The sequence below is a fragment of the Saimiri boliviensis genome, chromosome 1 (assembly GCF_048565385.1).
Source record: "Saimiri boliviensis isolate mSaiBol1 chromosome 1, mSaiBol1.pri, whole genome shotgun sequence".
Taxonomy (NCBI): Eukaryota; Metazoa; Chordata; class Mammalia; order Primates; family Cebidae; genus Saimiri; species Saimiri boliviensis.
This window is the reverse complement of record NC_133449.1, coordinates 197,276,820-197,297,616: the sequence shown is the minus strand read 5'-3', so window position 1 is coordinate 197,297,616 and position 20,797 is coordinate 197,276,820. Positions and strand designations below refer to the sequence as shown.

At 39.0% G+C, this 20,797-nt stretch overlaps 1 protein-coding gene across 2 annotated transcripts in view; it reads left to right on the top strand.

Moving 5' to 3' along the window:
- The window catches only part of DCP2 (decapping mRNA 2), a 59,718-nt gene that overhangs the window by 8,932 nt on the left and 29,989 nt on the right, over window positions 1–20,797 (top strand). The window contains exons 2-4 of one of the 2 annotated variants that reach the window (XM_003920693.4): window positions 4,744–4,895; window positions 13,056–13,183; window positions 13,596–13,694. In XM_003920693.4, the coding sequence (XP_003920742.3) occupies window positions 4,744–4,895; window positions 13,056–13,183; window positions 13,596–13,694 (379 nt within the window). The remainder of the gene's footprint in view (window positions 1–4,743; window positions 4,896–13,055; window positions 13,184–13,595; window positions 13,695–20,797) is intronic. The other variant, XM_074382555.1, reaches the window with a different exon arrangement.

Below are 20,797 nucleotides of genomic sequence, written 5' to 3'. Positions count from 1 at the left end.
TGTAGCCTTGAACACCTGGGCTCAAGTGATCTTCCTGCCTTAGCCTCCCCGGTAGCTAGGACTACAGATGCATACCACTATGCCTGGCTAATTTTTAAATTCTTTTGTTGAGATGATTCTCTTGTAATTGGAGAAGAATATTCTTATTCCTTAGAGTTTTAGACTGTGAGTCCCCATTGCTACCACCTTTGTAACTATAATGGGATTGCTTAGGGGCTGTGGTGTAATAGAATGGAGAAAAGGGAAATTTTTGCCAATGTCTCCTGAGTGTTAGTCTCACTATGTTGCCCATGCTGGTCGCAGACTCCTTGCCTCAAGTAATCCTCCTGTCTTGGCCTCCCAAGTGTTGGGATTATAGGCATGAACCACCTTGTGCAGCTTATTTCTCATTACTTGACTGAATTAACACCCTGAGAAAGAAGCGTAAGAAACTAGTGGAAGATTGAATTAGTGACAAGTGTAGAGAAAATGAAACAAAGGCAGTGACAACAGTTACTAATTATGAGGAAAACAAGGGATTGTACAGGAAAATAATCAGGTTTGCCTTCACATGCTTTGTTGTGAATTGCATTTCAGTCATTGCAATGTAAAGGCTGTTTTTTTTTTTTTTTTTTAAATGGAATCTTGCTCTGTCACCAGGCTGGTGTGCAGTGGTGTGATCTTAGCTCACTGCAAACTACCCGCATCCAGGTTCAAGCGATTCTCCTGCCTCAGCCTCCCAAGTAGCTGGGACTATAGGCATACAAAACCAGGCCCAGCTAATTTTTGTATTTTTAGTGGAGATGGAGTTTCACTATGTTGGCCAGGATGGTCTTGATCTCTTGACCTCGTGATCCACCAGCCTCAGCCTCCTGCTGGAATTACAGGCATGAGCCACCATACCTGGCTAAGGCTGAATTTTCATCTAACCCAGTAATTATCAGCTGGGAGTGATTTTGCTCCCCTCAGGGAATATTTGACAGTACCTGGAGATATTTTTGGGTCACAACTTGGTGGGCAGTACTGTTGACATTTAATGGGTGGAAGCTGGGGATGTTGCCAAACATCCTGCAACACTCAGGACAGCTCCTTTTAACATAGGATTATGTGTTCCAGAGTGTCAACAGCGTCAGAGTTTAGAAGCTAGCAAAAACTATAATTTTGTTGGGAGAATGTAAAGATGAGAAAGGTATATGGGATGGAAGTGGACATAGAGTTAATTCCTCATCTTTCATAGTGGAAGTCTGTAGAAAATGTTCCAAACTGAAAAAATAGCTTTTTTGTTTTTTTGGAGACATAGAGATACATTAAATACAACTAGATAAAACAGTGCTAGTTTTTGCAGTGCTGTTTTCCTGTGTGTGCCATGCAGTGGCCAGTATGTGACGTGGGCAGTGGTTTATATTGTAGTTTAGTTCTTAAAAGACTATGATCTGTTTATTGTCGAATCATAGCATGTGTAGCTCAGGGTTGAGCCCCAAAGTCATAAACGATTTTATGGGACCGTTTTCCTGAGCTGCCATCTCTCTCTCTCCCCTTGTGTTTCTTAGGTCTCCAGGGCTCTCTTTTGGTTCCATGGCCAGAAAACCACTCTTAGTGCGAGTGCCAGTATCTGGGACCAAGCACTAGAGGACAGACAGAAAAAGCAGCAGTGGTTGGCTTTACTCTTGGGAACACATAGCTCTTGTAATTGGAGAAGAATATTCTTACTCCTTAGAGTTTTAGACTCTGGTCCAAAACTGCTACAACCTCTCTAACTGTGATGAGATTGCTTAGGGGGTGGGGTGTGAGAGAATGAAGTAAAGGAAAGAGAAATTTTCGCCACTGTCTCCTGAGTCTTAGAAGACCCCATTAGACTCCCTTCCTGATCCTTGAGACAGAACTAGAGGGCTTCTGGGGCGCACTCTGCAGATGCCCACTTTTAAATCCTAATCCAAGCCAAAGGGTGGGAAAATGGTAAATTTACTTTGAATACTGGTCTTCTCCAGTTATTCTACTTTTTAGGATTCTCAAATACCTGTTCCATGCATTGTGTCCAGGTTTTATAGCTGCATTTTATGGGAAGGACAGAGTAATGTGTGCTTACTCCATCTTATCAGGCAGAGGACTCTCTGTAAGCATTTAGAAGATAAATTATATCACTCAGTATGTGTTAGACAATTTGCTAGACTGTGGGAGTAAATTATGCAAGGATACAGTATTACTGTCTCAGTGAACTCATTTGGAAGGGTTTGTGGATGATAGTAAAACTCAGATAATTGCTGTAATGGAGTGGGAGACTGAGAGTATGTAAGTCTGTTCAGGGTAGTCTGGTATACCTACATAAAATAAATAATGTTTGTGGGAGCTAAGCTATGAGGATGCAATGGCATAAGAATGATACAATGGCCAGGCACTGTGGCTCACGCCTATAATTCCAGCACTTTGGGAGGTCGAGGCGGGTGGATCACGAGGTCAGGAGATGGAGACCATCCTGACTGACACAGTCTCTACTAAAAATACAAAACCCTGTCTCTACTAAAAATACAAAAAATTAGCTGAGCGCGGTGGCATTTGCCTGTAGTTCCAGCTACTTGGGAGGCTAAGGCAGGAGAATCACTTGAACCCAGGAACCAGGAAGTAGAGGTTGCAGTAAGTTAAGATCACACCATTGCATTACAGCCTGGGTGACAAAGCGAGACTCTGTCTCAAAAAAAAAAAAAAAAAAAAAGATGTAATGGACTTTGGGGACTCTGAAACAAGGGTGGGAGGGAGATGAAGGATTAAAAAAACCTACAGGTTGGGTACAGTGTGTACTGTTTGGGTGATGGTGCACCAGAATCTCAAAAATAAACATTAAATAACTTACCCATGTAACCAAAAACCACCTGCTCCCTAAAAACTATTGAAATACAATAAAATAAAAATAAAGGTCAGGGGTGGTGGCCCACACCTGCAATTCCAGCACTTTGGGAGGCTGAGGTGAGTGAGTCACTTGAGGTTGGGAGTTTGAGAGCAGCCTGACCAACATGGAGAAACCCCATCTCTACTAAAAATACAAAATTAGCTGGCTGTGGTGGCACATGCCTCTAATTCCAGCTACTCCGGAGGCTGAAGCAGGATAATTGCTTCAACCTGGGAGGCGGAGTTTGCAGTGAGTGGAGATCACACCACTGCACTCCAGCCTGTCTCCAAAAATAAATACATGAATAAATTAAAATTAAAAAGGAGTGGTAAATCTCAAAGGGATGAATTAGGAGTTTGCTAGATGGGCAAGAGAGGAGAGTAGACAGAGCATATAGGTGGCAACTTATGATAGTTTTGAGAATTAGGTGTCCTTGGGTATAAAGAACATCAGAGTCATAAAAGAGGTTACACATGTGGGCAGGGACCACATCCCAAATGCCATGTAACAGAATTTAAGTTTTTATGTCTTACATAATGCCGTAAGAGTTACATGTTACATTTTTTGTTTTTAGTGTATATGCAGGCTAAGCTGCTTTTCCCCATGGTGGTTCTGTATTGAGATGATTACTGTACAAACAGCCCTGTCATTCATTTGCTATTAAAATGTTACATTTATTTTATAATTTAGAAGTACATTTTTGAGATTTAGTTTGAAACTTGTAAACAGCCGACAATTATTTAGTGTGTTAGTGATTAAACAAGTAGTTAAATTGGTTGGTACTATTTAAAAACATATATATATATATATATTTGAGACAGTCTTGCTCTGTCACTAGGCTGGAGTGCAGTGGTGCGATACCAGCTCACTGCCACCTCCGCCTGTTGTGGTTCAAGTGATTCCCCTGCCCCAGCCTCCCGAGTAGCTGGGACTACAGGTGTGTGCCATCATGCCTGGCTAATTTTTACTAGAGACAGGGTTTCACCTTGTTGGCCAAGATGGTCTTGATCTTCTGACCTTGTAATCCACCTACCTTGGCTTCCCAATGTGCTAGGATTATAGGCATGAGTCGTCATGCATGGCCATTATTTTTAATTTTAAAAAATGACTCTAAAAACCAGTGGACTTCAATCTATCTCTGACAGTTGCTGGGAAAAGGGATTACCAAAAATGCTTAACAGTGGAAAAAGTAATTGATAACTGCTTAATGACTATTGTAAATTGATGAATTTTAACTTATATGTTTTATAATAAAGGGGTTTATTATCTTAATTACATATGCGTACATGCAATATACTGTGAATTTCTATGTAAAAGAAATACGTCTTTCCCTCCTTTCCTTATTGTACATGGAAAAGACAATTTAGGGTTTTCAAAAATGAATATATTTGAAAGTTAGAGGCTCTGCAGATGAGGCTCTTTGGGAAGTCTAGTGTATTAATGAGCAACAGAATATTGTTTTTTTATCCAGTATTTCTTAATATTTTATATGCGAAGATTATGTAGTAACAAACATTTTAAAATGTAATTTTATGAATATATTTACTTGTGTTCCTGGAAATGTTGCCAGACATGAGAGGAAGTGGAGTTTTTGTTGCTCACTTTTGTTAGTGAGCTCTTAAGCATATGTCTGTATTTGTGAACAGAGGGTCCACAGATTCAGAACAAATTGTATTAGAAGTGAGATACATTTGGTGTCTTCTCTTTAAGACTCATCTTTCCCATAGTAATTTCCTTCAAATGTTAATCGCTTCCTTGAACAATTCTGCTCTTGGTCCCTTTTTTAAATTGGTGGGTCAGGTATGAAGCACTTAAATAGGTTAAGATAAATCATTAATAGTTTGTAAATGTAATTTTTGTATGTGTTTTGTTTTTGACAGCCGATTTATTTTGCATATTCCCAGCGAGGAAAGAGACAATGCAATCCGAGTGTGTTTTCAGATTGAACTTGCCCATTGGTTTTACTTGGATTTCTACATGCAGAACACACCAGGATTACCTCAGTGTGGGATAAGAGACTTTGCTAAAGCTGATATCCTTTTTATTACTGTAATGACTATCTTTCTTGTTAGTAAAATATTTTAGCAAAATTTCCTTTTGCTTGTCTTTTCAGATTTTAAAACTAATAGAGAAGAACATATTTGATTGCTAAAAATTGTCAAACATAAACAGTAAACACAATTTAATATTCTTTTATACAGAGGACTCCTTGAAATGTACACTGATTACATTTGATTTTTTTTTTTTTATGAATAGCTATTCTGTAACTCTTACTCTTGCTGCTCCATGTAACCAGATGATCTTTAATCAGATTATGGCTTTTCTGATTTTTCTTTTTTTTTTTTTTAGAGACAGGATCTTGCTCTGTTGCTCAGACTGAAGTGCAGTGATGTGATTCTAGCTTACTGTAGTCTTGAACTCCTGCTTAAGCAATCTTCCCGCCTAGCCTCCGAGTAGCTGGGACTACAGGCATGCACCACCATCGCTGCTAATTTTTTAAAAATGTATTGTAGAGATGAGGGTCTCTCTTTGTTGCCCAGCTTAGACTTGAACTCCTGGCCTCAAGCAATCCTCCTACCTTGGCCTCCTAAAATGCTGAGATTAGAGTTGTGAGCCACTGTGCCCAGAGAAATTTATTAAATAATTATTGAATGTTTACTATGTTTAAAGCAGTATTTTTAGTTCTGTGGCAAATGAAAAGTCCTTGCTTGGTGCGGTGGCTCACACCTGTAATCCCAGTACTTTTGAGAGGCCAAGACTGGTGGATTGTCAGAACTCAGGAGTTTTGAGACCAGCTTGGGCATCATAGAGAAACCTCATCTCTACCAAAAATACAAAAACAGTTACCTGGGCATGGTGGCGTGTACCTGTGGTCCCATCTACTTGGGAAGCTGAGGCAGGAGGATTGCTTGAACCTGGGAGGCGCAGGTTGCAGTAAGCTGATACTGCACCACTGCACTCCAGCCTGGGCAATAGAGACTCCATCTCAAAAGAAATGTCATCCTTGCCTTCAGAGAAGCTTTTCGCCCCATGTACATTCCAGGCAGAAACTTGTCGTGATTTATTAGTTATGAAAGATTCACTTGAATATTTAAGATTATAAAAGAAACTGTCATAAGGCAAATAATTGAATACTTTCTAATGGTTCTGATAGTACATGTTTTTAGATTTTGGAAAACTAGTGGAAATATTTTAGGCAAAGCTATAGGATCTTCTCAGAAAGGGGGAATATGTTTTAGATAAAGAAAAACTGGAGATTTGAAAAAATGTTATCTCAAGAAATAAGTTTACATTGAACAGGTCTTCTCATGGGGCCAGAATATGGTTAGAAAGTCATATGGGGAGATGATGGGATTGTATGGGTTCTTAAATCTTGAGCCAAAGCACTTTGATTTTTATTTATTTATTTATTTCCAAGACAGAGTCTCGCTTTGTTGCCCAGGCTGGAGTGCTGTGGTGTGATCTTGGCTCACTGTAGCCTTCACCTCCAGGGTTAAACTAGAGTTGGAGTAGTTATTGGGAACCTGGAATACCCTCATTCTCAGCCACCTGTCACTTTGCTTTAGCTTCATGAAGTATGGAACCCTTAGGGCTCTGCAGAAAATGGATGAAACAGTATATATTCTATAATAGTTAACTGTTAACCATAGCACATTTTTGAGTAAGGGTAAAGAATATTACTCTGATCATTTGAAAATGGTATCCAAGATTTATTGGTTGATCTGTTACATCACTTGAGATTCAAGGCAATAAGGTCGTGAGCTACAGTAGTGGGAGTAAAAAGGAAACACTGATGCGAGACAGATTTCAAAGGAAGAAGTGATCAAACCATTTGATTAAATGTATAGATGTTAATGAGGAATCAAAGGGGAATAGAAAGATATTGAGCACTATCTTTGTTAAAGGCCTTGGTGATAGGGTCTCTGGAGAAATCATAGTAGACTGGTGTTCAGGAGTTATAATCTAGTTATGGAAACACCAAGAGGTGGCTTATGCCTGTAATCCCAGCACTTTGGGAGGCTGAGGTGGGCAGATCACCAGGTCAAGAAATCAAGACCATCATGGACAACATGGTGAAACCCCGTCTGTACTAAAAATAAAAGATTAGCTGGACGTGGTAGCGCATGCCTGCACTCCTAGCTACTCGGGAGGCTGAGGCAGGAGACTTGGTTGAACCTGGGAGTCAGAAGTTTAAGTGAACCGAGATCACACCATTGTATTCCAGCCTGGGTTACAGAGTGAGACTCCATCTCAAAACAAAGAAACAAACAAAAACCAAAAACACCAAGAACCTTGTTTTAGGCTTTTTTTTTTGAGACAGAGTCTTGCTGTGTCACCCAGGATGGAGTGCAATGGTATGATCTCGGCTCACTGCAATCTCTGCCTCCTGGGTTCAAGCAGTTCTTCTGCCTCAGCCTCCTGAGTAGCTGGAATTGCAAGCATGTGCCACCATGCCTGGCTAATTTTTTTTGTATTTTTAGTAGAGGTGGGGTTTCACCATATTGGCCAGGCTGGTCTCCAACTCCTGACCTTGTGATCTGCCTGCCTCAGCCTCCCAAAGTGCTGGGATTACAGCATGGACCACCAGGCCTGGCCCTAGGTGTGTTTCTTTTAAGTTGATTAACTAAGAATAGTTAAATGGAGAAGGAATGTTTAATGTGGTACACTTGAGTAAATAACTGCATGGTTACTCTGTGCCAGGCATTATGCGGTGAACAGAATGGACTCAATATCTTCAAGAAGATTAGACAAAGACAGGAAAGGAAATGATTACAGTGCAGTGTGGTAAGATGTGATAGGGAAGCACAGTGTTCAGTGGGAACAAGAAGAGGGATACCCACTTAAGATGTGGGGGCTATGAATTTGATTCCCATCTTGGCCACTCAAAAATCTTAGGTAGGTTTTAAAATTTCTCTTAGATGAGGATCCCAGTTTTCTCCTAAAAAATAAAGTTTTTAATAGTATCTAATTTAAAGGGTAAGTTTGAGAAGCAAATATATTTGTAAATGTAAATCATTTACCTGGCAGAGTGATCAATAAAGTTAATAAGTAGTCAATAAATGTTAACTAGTACTCCAGTAAAAAAGATTTGGGAGCTAGGTAGAAGCCTTCTTTGAGATAGTGATTTATGTGAGGAAAATCTGAGGAAGTGAAAAAAGTGAGTGTATTTTAGACTAAATGAGAAAGATAAGAAATAATGCTACAGAATAATTCAGGAGCTTAAACATGTAGGGCTCTTGTGAGCCATATTTCTTTAAAAAAAATACAAATTCAAAAATATCTTTTAGTTTGGGAAAAAACTTCAACTTTCAGAGATGGTGAAAGCACATGACTCAACCGCCATCATACCCGTCCGTATTCATCCATTATTAACATTTTTCCACATTTGCTAACTTCTCCCTATAAGGGTGTTTTTGCAAGACCACTGTAGAATAGTGTGAACAGTGAATTGGAGGAAGGCAAGACTGGATTCGGGGAGTCTAGTTAACATGCTGTTTTATATTTCCTAGAGAGAGAAAGAAAACCTGTGGTAGTAGAAATGAATAAAAGAGGTTAAATTTGAAAGTTATCGAGGAGTTAAGATTGGTGATAACTTAGATATCTGAGGAGAAGTAGAAGAAAGGATGGTACCCAGGTTTCTAGTGTGAGCAGTTGAGTGTATGAGAGTGCCATCCCATTGATAGGAAAATGAGAAATGTTGTAGGGAATTGATGGGTTCAGTTGTGGGCAAATTGAGTTTATGTTTCATGTGGGATATTACAGTAGAGAAGACTGTACTTTGATAAGAACATAAGTTCTAGAGCCATGCATCCTTTGAGTTAGCATCCTTTCTTTGCCGCTTACTAGCTGTGTATCCATATTGTGGAATTTGTCTATGTCTGTTTTCTCTTTTGTAAGTTATGGATAGTTTTGTGGTTTTTTCTTTTTTTCTTCAGTAAGCACTCAGCAATGTGGATATAGACAAGGGTATCCCAGATTTGCTCCTTGGCTGAAGTTGTGCTAGGGGTTTTACTAAACATGTAAAGCCAGACTTTTAATACCTTTTAGAATCTTAGCAGGCCCTTAGAGAACCATAGAGCTTCCTGGAATGGTTAATGTTGTATCCAAGCCTTTTTTTTTTTTTTTTGAGACAGTGTTTCGCTCTGTTATCCAGGCTGCACTGCAGTGGTGCAGTGTTGGCTCACCACAACTTCTGCCTCCTGGGTTCAAGTGATTATCCTGCCTCAGCCCGAGTAGCTGGGATTACAGGCGTGCAGCACCATGCCTGGCTAATTTTTGTATTTTTAGTAGAGACAGGGTTTCATCATGTTGGTCAAGCTGGTCTGGAACTCACCTCGTGACCCACCTACCTCGGCCTCCCAAAGTGCTAGAATTATAGACATGAGCCACCGCGCCTGGCTGTAACCAAGCTTTTATCTTTTTTCGCCTCCCCAAATGAAGGCATGAACTAATTACATTGAGATTAACTTTGCGCTTGTCTTTAAAAAAAAAAAAAGTTATAGGGATAGGGTCTCACTATGTTGCCCAGGCTGGTCTTTAATTCCTGGGCTCAAGCATTCCTCCTCCCTTGGCCTCCCAAAGTACTGGGATTATAGATATGAGACACCACACCCGGCCAAATTACAGTGTTGCCATAGATGGCTGACTGGCTTGGGCTCTGAGGACCTATTTCATTTTTGCTACAACTGAAAAACTGAAACAAATTTTAAATTACAGAATTGTAGAACAAATAAAATTCAAATTAATTTGATGTGATTTTTTTAAAAATCATTTTTCATCACAATGAATGAATATTAATGCTGACGACTTTGAGGGTGTTTTGAGTTTGGTATACCTGTACTAATACCACCTTTCTTGCTCCATCTGTTACGAAACATTCCTTTCTGTGTTACGTTGTGTGTCATTTGATCGTAATGCATCATTTGTATATTAGGTTTATTTCTGTTTTTAATAGTCTGTAGCAATTAAAGTAGTGCTAGTAACAATATGGTCTCTGAAATCAAGTGGTAGTATTTGATACATATGGTCATTTAGATAACTGAAAATATGCTGAGATTGTGTGTTAGATTAACATCAAAATGAAAACATGGAGTATACACATTTTTTTTTCCCATAGCAGAGACAAATGAACATTTATTTTTGTGCCTTTCTTCCTATGTGTATTTCAAGTCTTTTTCAAAACAAGGCCCTAGGAATCTCCAGGTTCAGTTATATCCTTGGGCCTGGTCAACAGCTACAGAAGTCTTAGGGAGCCTTGTACAAATGCTAGAGTTACTGATTTACCAACATTAAACCCTAGGATAGAAGATGAAATAAAGCAGGACTCCTTCCTCTGTGGAATGTGCTGATTTCACATGAGGTGGCAGCCAATGTAGAAAACGCTGGAATTTTTCCTTGGAACCAGACTCTGACGAGAGGTGCTTGCTGCCTCCTGGGTTCAAATGATTCTTCTACCTCAGCCTCCTGAGTAGCTGGGATTACAGTCATGTGCCAACAATGCCTGGCTAATTTTTGCAATTTTTGTAGAGACAGGGTTTCTCCATGTTGGTCAGGCTGGTCACAGACTCCCAACCTCAGATAATCCCGCCTCAGCCTCCCAAAGTGCTGGGGTTACAGGTATGAGTCACTGCGCTTGGCCAGCTACTACTGTCTTTTCCTAGGCCCTACCTTTCCAGTTTTTGAAGATAAAGCAGGAAATAATCTTCTCTGAAGATACTTGATAAAAATTCCCAAAAAACAAAAACACATACTTCTCCTTGATAAAGATTTACTGCAGTTTGGTACCTGGGTCTAGTTGAGATGGTAGATGAGCTGATTGATGTGTTCACCCTGATAGCCAGGTGTGCCCATCTTCTTGAGGAAGCCCATTCTATTTTTTGTAGCATGATGGGGCCCCTGAGAGGTGGAACGAGCACAAGAACCATGAGATCTGGAAATACTTCCCCGAGAAGGCAATTTCATGAATGAGGTCTTCTAAGCAGATGACACCAGACTTCTCCAGGAGTTCCTCAATCACTGAGTTGTCTGTCAGAGGGATGGTCTTATTCTTGACCTTGGCTTGTCTACATTTCAAAGTGAGTTCCTGGACTGACTTCAGATTTGGAATTCCCCTGGTCACATAAGATTCCACTATACGCAGCATTTTTAGGTTCTCGGGGTGACTGTAAAAGTCACCATGAAAAATTTTATTTAGGTGAAGTCTTACAGTGGTTCTCTGCACCAGTAAACTCACGCCATCCATCCTTTCAATGCGTATAGCAAAGGCCAAGGAATTTTTATCTGGCAATTCCAAGGCATGAGGTTTCACTTTTTGTCATCTGAGGTACACCTTGTCATGTTTCTGCCACCAGGAATCATATAGGAATTATTACAGTCTCTTAAACTTGAGCTCTTTTCCTTTCCTCTGCTCCTTCTTTGCCAAAAGTGGCTGCTTTGCTTGGGTGGCTTTGAGGGCTTGGTAAGCCTTCCTCTTTTTCAGGAGGTTTTCTGGAATCAAAAGAATTTTTCTTTGCTCTTGCACTGCCATCTTCCTAGTGTTGCAACTATGATCCCGCACAACCCCACCACATGGGGAAAACAGCATTCGCTGTGTTTCTTTGCCCTCTGTTTTCTGCCTTCCCCCCTTTCTTCCCCCCTTTCTTCCCCCCTTTCTTCCCCCCTTTCTTCCCCCCATTTCTTCCCCCCTTTCTTCCTCCCTTCCTTTCCCTTCCTTCTCCCTCTCCTCTTCCCCTCCTTTGTCTCCCTCTGTTGCCCAGATGTTGCAGTGGTGTGATCTTGGCTCACTGCAACCTCTGCCTCCCAGGTTGAAACGATTCTCCTGTCTCAGCCTCCTGAGTAGCTGAGATTACAGGCGCATGCCACCGTGCCCAGCTAATTTTTGTATTTTTAGTGGAGACAGAGTTTCACCATGTTGGTCAGGCTGGTCTCGAACTCCTGAACTTGTGATCCGCCCATTTTGGCCTCTCAAAATGCTGGGATTATAGGCATGAGCCACCACACGTGGCTGAGTATACAAGTTTTTACTGAAGAATTGAGGACCCTTAAAAGTGTGACCTCAGTTTGAGAGATACTATTATAAATTATTTACTCCATTTTTAATAATTAACAGTATTATAGTCATGAGGCGTTTGATAGCATGTAGTGTTGGAGTCTGAGCATATAATTTCTGGGTTTAGATTTTACATACTTTATTAATCTTTTACAGTGGCCACTTTTAGAGGGAGGCATGCCTAGTTTCTTTGAAACGGGCTCTTTTCCTTAATAACTAGATTTGCCTCTCTGTAATCCTTAAAGTAAAACTTCAGGCCGGGCACGGTGGCTCAAGCCTGTAATCCCAGCACTTTGGGAGGCCGAGGTGGGTGGATCACGAGGTCAAGAAATCGAGACCATCCTGGTCAACATGGTGAAACCCCGTCTCTACTAAAAATACAAAAATTAGCTGGGCATGGTGGAACGTGCCTGTAGTCCCAACTACTCAGGAGGCTGAGGCAGGAGAATTGCCTGAACCCAGGAGGCAGAGGTTGCAGTGAGCTGAGATCGCACCATTGCACTCCAGCTTGGGTAACAAGAGTGAAACTCCGTCTCAAAAAAAAAAAAAAAACTTCATAAAAGTGTTCTTCATTATGGAAACAATACATATGTGGTAAACAGTGTAGAACGGCATACCTCATCTGTGCTTCTTCCCAGAATTAATCACTTTATTTTCTGATGTAATAGTTTCCTTCTCTTAGCAATATATTTTCTTCTGTTTCTTGCTATCACTTTATGTATGTACCTCTGTTTCTTATTAACACATTAGTATCTCTAACTACCTGGTATTATGAGTTTGACTCACTTGATGAGAAGTGTTCTAGGTGTTTACATGGTCCAGAATTAATTTGTGTTAACTCAGGGATCCAAGACTGTGAGTACTCAAAATTTACTTGATTTGTGTGTAGGCTATAAATGCAAAAGTTAACCATGACTTTTTAAGAGAAAACGAATGTGGAAAAAACAAAAACACCACCTGCCTCAGCTTCTCAAAGTGTTGGGATTACAGGCGTGAGCCACCATGCCCAGCCAAAATGCTACACTTAAATGAGGGAAGATTAATTTCACAAAAAATACATGATTGATTTAAATAGGTCTCTTTCTGTATATAATGTCTCAAACCATATTAGGGAGAAAGTAACTTCCTTGACACTCTTTATACTCTTCAGTCATTGTCCGTTTTTGCTGCCTCAAGGTGAAGATGTGGAAAAAGTTTTGGATGAATGGAAGGAATATAAAATGGGAGTACCAACATATGGTGCAATTATTCTTGATGAGACACTTGAAAATGTGAGTGTAATAAAATAAAGATTTTTATTAAATGGTGATTGTTAGTGTGCTAACAAAATTTCTTATGTAGTGTTCTAAATTGAGGTTTTAAAATATACTTAGATTTTTAATGCTAAAAGACCAGGTTTTATATATTTTATCTGCATGCTAGGTCCGCACATTTTTTACTTGTTGCAGTTATGGTGTGGTACAAAGAAGTGTCGCTTTATTGTTGAAGAAATACGTTTTGAAATAAGCAGAATGCTTTCATACTAGTGGTGGTATATTCAGACTCATGGAAGATACTTTAACCAAATACTGTGTAAAATTATTGACGATAATACCTCAAGTAAGAAGAAAAATGCCTTTGGTTTTTAGAAAGGAGCATGGAAAAGGAGGGCAAATTTGATTTTTACCTCTGTTTGTTTTGTAGGTACTACTGGTTCAGGGGTATCTAGCAAAATCAGGCTGGGGATTTCCAAAAGGAAAAGTAAATAAAGAAGAAGCTCCTCATGATTGTGCTGCTAGAGAGGTAAGTTATTCCAGTGTGATACACAATAAATTTGGCTGTTAGGCTCTGAATGTGTGTGTGTGGTTTTTTTTTTTTTAGCCATACAGACTTACTTCTTTGGACTGTCTTAACTCTTTCTAGAACTTGAGTACATGAAGTAACTTAAATTTTTTGACAACACTGTTGATTCTTTTATCTGCATCTCTTTTGATTTTTTCTTCTCTTACCTGTTCCCATATTTTTACTGTCCATTTTGTATTTTGTTCCCTTCTTTATGATGATATTTTCCCCACCTTTCCCTTTAGAATTAGATTTGCACTTGGTGAAACATTTTGGCTATTATAGGTCTTGTTTTATGTTTGTAATCTTGGCTTTCAGACAAGTGCACAATTTGGCTTCTCTAAGAAATTTAAATTTGTTGCTGAAAACCTATTCAACCTTCCCACTACCTATAGGATCAAGTTTAATTCTTTAATTATTTAAACTCTGTCTCCTCTCCCCAACAGAAATATTAACAGTTTCTGAATTTATCACATTCTCAGTCAAAGCAATTTATTCTCTGTCACTTGAACTTGACTGATTTGTTTCGGCTTTTAAATTTTTGCTGTTATTTCCCTACCTGGAATGTCCTCTCTTGTTCCTTCCTGCTCAGCTCCTATCTAGATATGTTCCTAATCCCAGCTGAAATCCCTTTTCCCTGGAAGACTGCCACTGCCACCAACTAACTCTGTGTATAGGGCTTAAGTTTCTTTTCTCTGTCTGTCTGTCTGTGTATAGATATACACACACATACACATATTATTTTTGGTATAGGATCTCCCTTTGTTGCCAGGCTGGAGTCCATTATAGCTCACTGCAGCCTTAACCTCCTGGGCTGAAGTGATCCTTCTGCCTCAGCCTCCAAAGTAGCTGGACTACAGGCGTGCAGCACCATGCCTAGCTAATATTTTTGATTTTATTTTTTGTAGAGGTGAAGTCTCACTGTGATGCCCAGGCTGGTTTTGAACTTCTGAGCTCAAGTGATCCTTCCTCTTCAGCCTCCCGAAGTGTTGGGATTACAGGCATGAGCCACCGTGCCTGGCTGGGTCTTAGTTTCTTAAAATAAAGTTTGGAATGGATGTTCTTTGTAGTTCATTCTTTTTTTTTTTTTTTTTTTTTTTTTTTTTCTTTTTAAGACACAATCTTGTTCTGTCATTAAGGTTGGAGGGCAGTGACGTGATCATAGTGCACTGTAGCCTCAACCTCCTGGGCTCAAGCAGTCCTCTTGCCTCAGCCTCCCAAGTAGCTGGGACCACAGTTGCATGCCACGAGGCCTGGCAAATTTTTTAATTATTTATTTATTTTTACTTTTTAGAGATGGGGGTCTCACTATGTTTCCCACGCTTGTCTTGAACTCCTGGGCTCAAGTGAACTTCCTGCCTCAGCCCCACAAAGTGCTGGGATTATAGGCATCAGCCACCATGCCCAGCCTTCATTCTTATGTAGAATTCTATTTTAAAATCTTACCAATTAGCTGTAGTGAACAGTAGTCTCTGAACTTCAGTAGCAATTACTATCTTTACTATTCATGTGGCACTAATTATGTAATACCTTGTGATGGATTGTTTATTATTAATTTCTTACTGTTTATCACACAATTTATCATTTGTTGCACAATTATGTATTCTTGAGATTTGAGAAGTAGAACTAATAGGAAGTATGAAATAAAGGAAAGCAGATTGGCCTAGGAGTTGAAAGATTTTTGTTCTAGGATAGATTTTGTTACCCAGTACCCTAGAGAGTTTAGACTAGTCACTTAACATCTTTAAGCTATAAAGACCTTTAAGGAGATTTAGTCAAATCCTTTAGAGGTAATATCTTTAAGGAAAAAAACTAAGGTGTTAGTGATTTGAATTTAAGACTTTTTGAAATGGTAATAATGGAGTTTGTGGCATGTTTTGTTAGTTTATTGCCTTGACTATTTACTGCTTACTTTTAAGTTTGGATGTAACTATTAAGGAGGGATAATAGTTAAAAATTTTTAAATTGCTGGTGGTTATTATAGAAAAACCATTAGGGGTTATTCACTTTGGAATAGGATTTAAAAAAAGATTGAAAATGCTGTATTTTAAATTTGTTATGGAACAGGTTTCCCATGCTGTTATTTACAACAGCCTATAGACGAAGCTGTTGTCTATGAGTAAATGAAGATCAGTTCACACCCCTTAAAATTGAAAGAGAAGGTGAGGAATTGCCACATACTCGAAGAGCTTTTCTTGGTATAGAGGGTAGGAAATGACGTGAGCATTTGTAAAAGTTTTCCCTTTTATATCCACAAACTTGGTAGTTCTCTTGCTCGTAAGCAAGGAGAAAATAGAAATCAGTAGTATCCTACTTAGAGGAATTGATTGTAGTGCTGTGCATTCAATTAGACTGGTTTACAGCAGTAAGGTGGTCGTCTAGGTAGGAAGAAGATATTACATCAGTTGGAATAATGAAACAGTTTCATTTTAGGTTTTTGTCCTGCTTTGGGGAAGTACAGGCATTCTGAGGAACCATAGTCTCTTAATTTCAGGGAAAATTTTTTCTTTTTTATAATAAAAGTTAATCCTAACCTCTAAACATTCTTTTTGATGTTCATGACATCCTTTTATAGCTGACCAAGGAACTTCAATTTCAGTAAATTTTTGGATTAGAATTTTTAAAGGCAAGTTTGACTTTTACTGTTTTTTAAATGACCTACTTTGTCATAAAGTTTGGGATTAGGGTGAAGTGTTGCTGTTTTAGTCTGCTGGGGCTACTATAACAAAATATCACAGATCGAGTGACTTAAACAATAGAAATTTATTTTGCAACAGTTCTGGAGGCTGGGAATGCCGAGATCAAGGTGGCTTACAGATTAACACCTTGCTGAGTGCTCTCATGGCCTTCCGGCATCTGTGTAGAAAGAGCTCTGGTGTCTCTTCCTCTTGTAAAAATGGCACCAGCCCTATCAGATTAGGCTCCTGCCCTTATGGATCTCATTTAACCTTTATTACTTCCTCACAGCCCTATCTCCAAATACAGTTACATTTTGGGTTAGGGCTGCAACAGATGAATTTTTGGGCAGGGGTACATAATTTAGTCCGTAGCAGTGGCCATTTTTGAATGATAGTATTAAGCTAGGATTACAGTTTGTCCTTCTGCCACTTGGTGGTGCTGCAGTATAAAAGAAGTTGCAAGGCTTGACGAAGTGACACTACCAGTTGTAAACGAGATGGTTATTCCATTCTTTATAGTTTATTAATGCTTCGTTTTTCCTTTTCATTTCCACTTGTATTAACAAATGAGGAAATATTTTGTTGTAGTTTTCTGTCTAGTGATTAGACTTAGAATGATGTCTTAAGCACTTTTCTTTTTTCTTGCATTTAAAGTTACACAGTTCTGCCATGAGTACTTAAAATTTTTAGTTGCTAATAGCATTTTTATTTAGCTTACCATAGCATTTATGCAGTTATATTAATGTTGTTGATTTATTATATTTGGCAATCCAGACATGTTTTATTACACTGTAGCAGAATTTGGCACATCCCCAACAGGGACGTTAGGTGGCCAACAAGCTGCTTAGAAGGTGTAAGTAATTATCAATAGAAAGCAAAGGGAAAACTGACTTTTTTTTTTTTAAAAGGGCAGTCTTAATTAGTAATTTCACTCTTCTATTTTACCTTTTGGTTCACCCTTGTTGATTTGAGTATTTCTGAACGGTTTATTCAGTGAAACAGATTTAGGACTGTCCAGAGACAAAATCACAACAAATTTAAAGATTGTGATGAGTTTATTTGTAATTTTAGAAATAAACAGCTTTTGGCTGGGCATGGTGGCTCACACCTGTAATCTTAGCACTTTGGGAGGCCGAGGCGGGCGGATCATGAGGTCAAGAGATTGAGACCATACTGGACAACATGGTGAAACCCCATCTCTATTTTAAAAAGTAGTATTCTTTTTTCTTTTTAATTTTTTATATTGCACTTAGGTTCTGGGATACATGTGCAAAACATGCAGGATTGTTGCATAGGTACATGCATGGCAATGTGGTTTGCTGCCTCCATCCCCCGTCACCTACATGTGGTATTTCTCCCCGTTATCCCTCCCTAACCTCATTACCCGCCCTATTCCCTCTCAATAGACCTCGGTGTGTGACGCTCCCCTCCCATTGTCCATGAGTTCTCATTGTTCAACATCTATCCATGAGTAAGAACATGTGGTGTTTGTTTTTCTGTTCTTGTGTCAGTTTGCTGAGAATGATGGTTTCCAGATTCATCCATGTCCCTACAAAGGACACAAACTAATTTTTTATGGCTGCATAATATTCCAGGGTGTATGTGTACCACATTTTCGTTGTTCAGTCTATCATTGATGGGCATTTAGGTTGGTTCCAGGTCTTTGCTGTTGTAAACAGTGCTGCAGTGAACATACGTGTATATGTGTCTTTATAATAGAATGATTTATAATCCTTTGGATATATACCTAGTAATGGGATTGCTGGGGCAAATGGAATTTCTGTTTCTAGATCCTTAAGGAATCGCCACACTGTCTTCCATAATGGTTGAACTAATTTACACTCCTACCAACAGTGTAAAAGTGTTCCTATTTCTCCACATCCTCTCCAGCATCTGTTGTCTCCAGATTTTTTAATGATCACCATTCTAACTGGTGTGAGATGGTATCTCAATGTGATTTTTGATTTGCATTTCTCTAATGACCAGTGATGATGAGCATTTTTTCATATGTTTGTTGGCTTCATAAATGTCTTCTTTTGAAAAGTGTCTGTTCATGTCCTTTGCCCACTTTTGAATGGGTTTGCTTGTTTTTTTTTCTTGTAAATCTGTTTTAGTTCTTTGTAGATTCTGGATATCAGCCCTTTGTCAGATGAGTGCATTTCAAAAGTTTTCCCATTCTCTTGGTTGCCAGTTCACTCAAATGATTGTTTCTTTTGCTGTACAGGAACTCTGGAGATTGATTAGGTCCCATTTGTCTATTTTGGCTTTTGCTGCCAATGTTTTTGGTGTTTTAGTCATGAAGTCCTTGCCTATACCTATATCCTGAATGGTTTTGCCTAGGTTTTATTCTAGGATTTTTATGGTGTTAGGTCTTATGTTTAAGTCTTAATCCATCTGGAGTTAATTTTAGTGTAAGGTGTCAGGAAGGGGTCCAGTTTCTGCTTTCTGCACATGGCTAGCCAGTTTTTCCAGCATCGTTTATTAAACAGGAAATCCTTTCCCCATTGATTGTTTTTATGAGGTTTGTCAAAGATCGGTTGGTTGTAGATGTGTGGTGTTGCCTCCTAGGCCTCTGTTCTGTTCCATTGGTCTATGTCTCTGTTTTGGTACCAGTACCATGTTGTTTTGGTTACTGCAGTCTTTTAATATAGTTTGAAGTTACGTAGTGTGATGCCTCCAGCTTTGTTCTTTTTGCTTAGAATTGTCTTGGTTATGTGGGCTCTCCTGGTTTCATATGAAGTTTAAGGTGGTTTTTCCCAGTTCTGTGAAGAGGGTCATAGGTAGCTTGATGGAGGTGTGTTGAATCTGTAGATTACTTTGGGCAGTATGGCCATTTTCATTATATTGGTTCTTCTAACCATGAGCATGGAATATTTTTCCATTTGTTTGTGTCCTATTTCCTTGAGCAGTAGTTTGTAGTTCTCCTTGAAGAGGTCCTTTATATCCTTTGTTAGTTGTATTCCTAGGTATTTTCTTCTCTTTGTAGCAATTGTGAATGGTAGTTTGTTCTTGATTTGACACTCTTTAATCCATTTGTATAGGAATGCTTGTGATTTCTGCACATTGATTTTGTATCCTCAGACTTTGCTGAAGTTGCTAATCAGTTTCAGGCGCTTTTGGGCCGAGAGGATGGGGTCTTCTAAATACACAATCATGTTGTCTGCAAATAGTGACAGTTTGACTTCTTCTTTTCCTAATTGAATACCCTTTATTTCTTTTTCTTGCCTGATTGCTCTGGCTAGAACTTCTAATACTATATTGAATAGGAGTTGTGAGAGAGGGCATCCTTGTCTAGTGCCAGATTTCAAAGGGAGTGCTTCCATTTTTTTGCCCATTCAGTATGATATTGGCTGTGGATATGTCATAAATAGCTTTTATTATTTTGAGTTATGTTCCATCTATACCTAGTTTATTGAGAGTTTTTAGCATAAAGCGCTGTTGAATTTTATCAAAGGCCTTCTCTGCATCTATTGAGATAATCATGTGGTTTTTGTCTTTGGCTCTGTTTATGTGGTGGATTATGTTTATAGACTTGCGTATGTTGAACCAGCCTTGCATCAAGTAGGATGAAGCCTACTTGATCATGATGGATAAGCTTTTTGATGTGCTGTTGCAGTCGGTTTGCCAGTAGTTTATTGAAGATTTTTGTATCTGTGTTCATCATGGATATTGGCCTGAAGTTTTCTTTTCTTTTGTGTCTCTGCTGGGTTTTGGTATCAGGATGATGTTGGTCTCATAAAATGATTTGGGAAGGATTCCCTCTTTTTGGACTGATTGGAATAGTTTCAGAAGGAGTGGTACCAACTCCTCTTTGTATGTCTGGTAGAATTCGGCTGTGAACTCATCTGGACCTGGGCTTTTTTTGGGTAGTAGGCTCTAAATTGCTGCCTCAACTTCAGTCCTTGTTATTGGTGTATTCAGGGTTTTGACTTCTTCCTGGTTTATGCTTGGGAGGATGCAAGTATCCAGGAATTTATCAATTTCTTCAATGTTTACTGGTTTTTGTGCATAGAGTTGTTTGTAGTAATCTCTGATGGTAATTTCTATTTCTGTGGAATCAGTGGTGATACCTCCTTTATCTTTTTTTTTTTTTTTTTTTTTTTTTGCATCTATTTGATTCTTCTCTCTTTTCTTTTTTATTCATCTGGCTAGTGGTCTATTTTATTGATCTTTTCAGAAAACCAGCTCCTGGATTTATTAAATTTTTTTTTTTTGAAGGGTTTTGTGTGTGTCTATCTCCTTCAGTTCTGCTCTGATGTTAGTTATTTCTTGTTTTCTGCTAGCTGTTAAGTTTTTTTGATCTTCTCCTCTAGCTCTTTCATTTTTGATGATAGGGTGTCAATTTTAGATCTTTCCTTGCTTCTCGTGGGCATTTATTGCTATAAA